This window comes from Buceros rhinoceros, unplaced genomic scaffold (genome assembly GCF_000710305.1).
Source record: "Buceros rhinoceros silvestris isolate BGI_N320 unplaced genomic scaffold, ASM71030v1 scaffold18056, whole genome shotgun sequence".
Taxonomy (NCBI): domain Eukaryota; kingdom Metazoa; phylum Chordata; class Aves; order Bucerotiformes; family Bucerotidae; genus Buceros; species Buceros rhinoceros.
Window position 1 is genome coordinate 5555 of NW_010419484.1, and position 1206 is coordinate 6760.

Below are 1206 nucleotides of genomic sequence, written 5' to 3' on the forward strand. Positions count from 1 at the left end.
CGGCCCACGGAGGCTTTCAGCGGCGGAGCGTGGCTGTCCTGTCTGCCAGCGTGGAGCAGGGAGGAAGGGAAGCTCTTCCTGTTCTCAAGTCAGTCTGGGGTTTTAATCCACGTGTCTCCACCTGCATTAATAGCTCCACACCTAGAAGGGCTTGTCTTGGAAATGAAAACGTGTAAAAACTCCCGTCTTCCTCCTGTCGAGCTGATTATGTAAAGAAAATGGTAATAACTAATGAGAAGCCCTGGATAAGCAACGGCAGGAGCCAGCACTGAGGCTGATGATGGATTTTGGTCCTTGCCGCCTCTCCTGCTGGTGTGGGCGGAAGCGATGGGTGGAGGTTTCAGTGAGCAAACACGGATGCAGGTTAGAGGGAGGAGGACCCGTACTGTTTTTTACACCTTTAAAATGAAGAGCATGGTTAAAAAAAAACCAACAGCTCTGCCTTCACTGATGCTGCTTATCCATGTGTACTTGGCTCAGGGGGAGCAGAGCTGCTTTGGCGTCCTGGGGCTGAAGGGTCTTGTGGGCATCGCCTTGTCTGGCTGCCCGGGGGTCCCCTGAGCTGTGGAGCACCCGTGCGGAGGTGCTGTGGTGGGACCCGCAGCCATCCTTGTGCTCTTTGCAGGTGAAAGCTGAGAAGAACAGCAGGAACCTGGGCCGGCTCCAGGAGTGCTCACGCAATGTCAACGAGATGGCAGCCAACGTGGTGGCTTCCACCAAGTCAGGACAAGAGCAGATAGAGGAGAAAGGTGAGGTTTCTGCAAGGAAAGGGGAAGGAAAAAACCTAATTGTCCCTGAGGACCTCATCTGGCTTCTCCAGCATGAGAGGGTCCTCTGCAAAGGGGGCGCGCAGCGAGGACCCCCTGCTTTCCTCCACAGACACCATGGACTTTTCGGGCATGTCCCTCATCAAGCTGAAGAAGGAAGAGATGGAAACACAGGTATGGCCATGAAGGTGGATTCAGCGCTGCCGGACCTGTGCAAAGGCGGTCCCCTCTTCCGCCCTGCCCAGCGTGGTGCTGGGGATGGCAGGGGACCGTGCAGAGCCCAGCACGGCTGTTTGGGTGCAGGTGAAGGTGCTGGAGCTGGAGAAGCGTCTGGAGGGCGAGCGGGTGCGCCTGGGCGAGCTGAGGAAGCAGCACTACGCCCTGGCTGGAACCTACGACGCGGCGGAGGATGGGGAGGCGAAGCCGGCGCCAGCCCCCA

General features: G+C 57.7%; 1 protein-coding gene across 1 annotated transcript in view; it reads left to right on the top strand.

Moving 5' to 3' along the window:
• Nucleotides 1–1206, top strand: part of LOC104495903 (huntingtin-interacting protein 1-related protein-like) — a gene marked incomplete at its 5' end in the record, with an annotated part of 7101 nt that overhangs the window by 5551 nt on the left and 344 nt on the right. The window contains 3 exons of the mRNA XM_010138949.1: nucleotides 626–749; nucleotides 880–941; nucleotides 1071–1193. Of these exons, the coding sequence (XP_010137251.1) occupies nucleotides 626–749; nucleotides 880–941; nucleotides 1071–1193 (309 nt within the window). The remainder of the gene's footprint in view (nucleotides 1–625; nucleotides 750–879; nucleotides 942–1070; nucleotides 1194–1206) is intronic.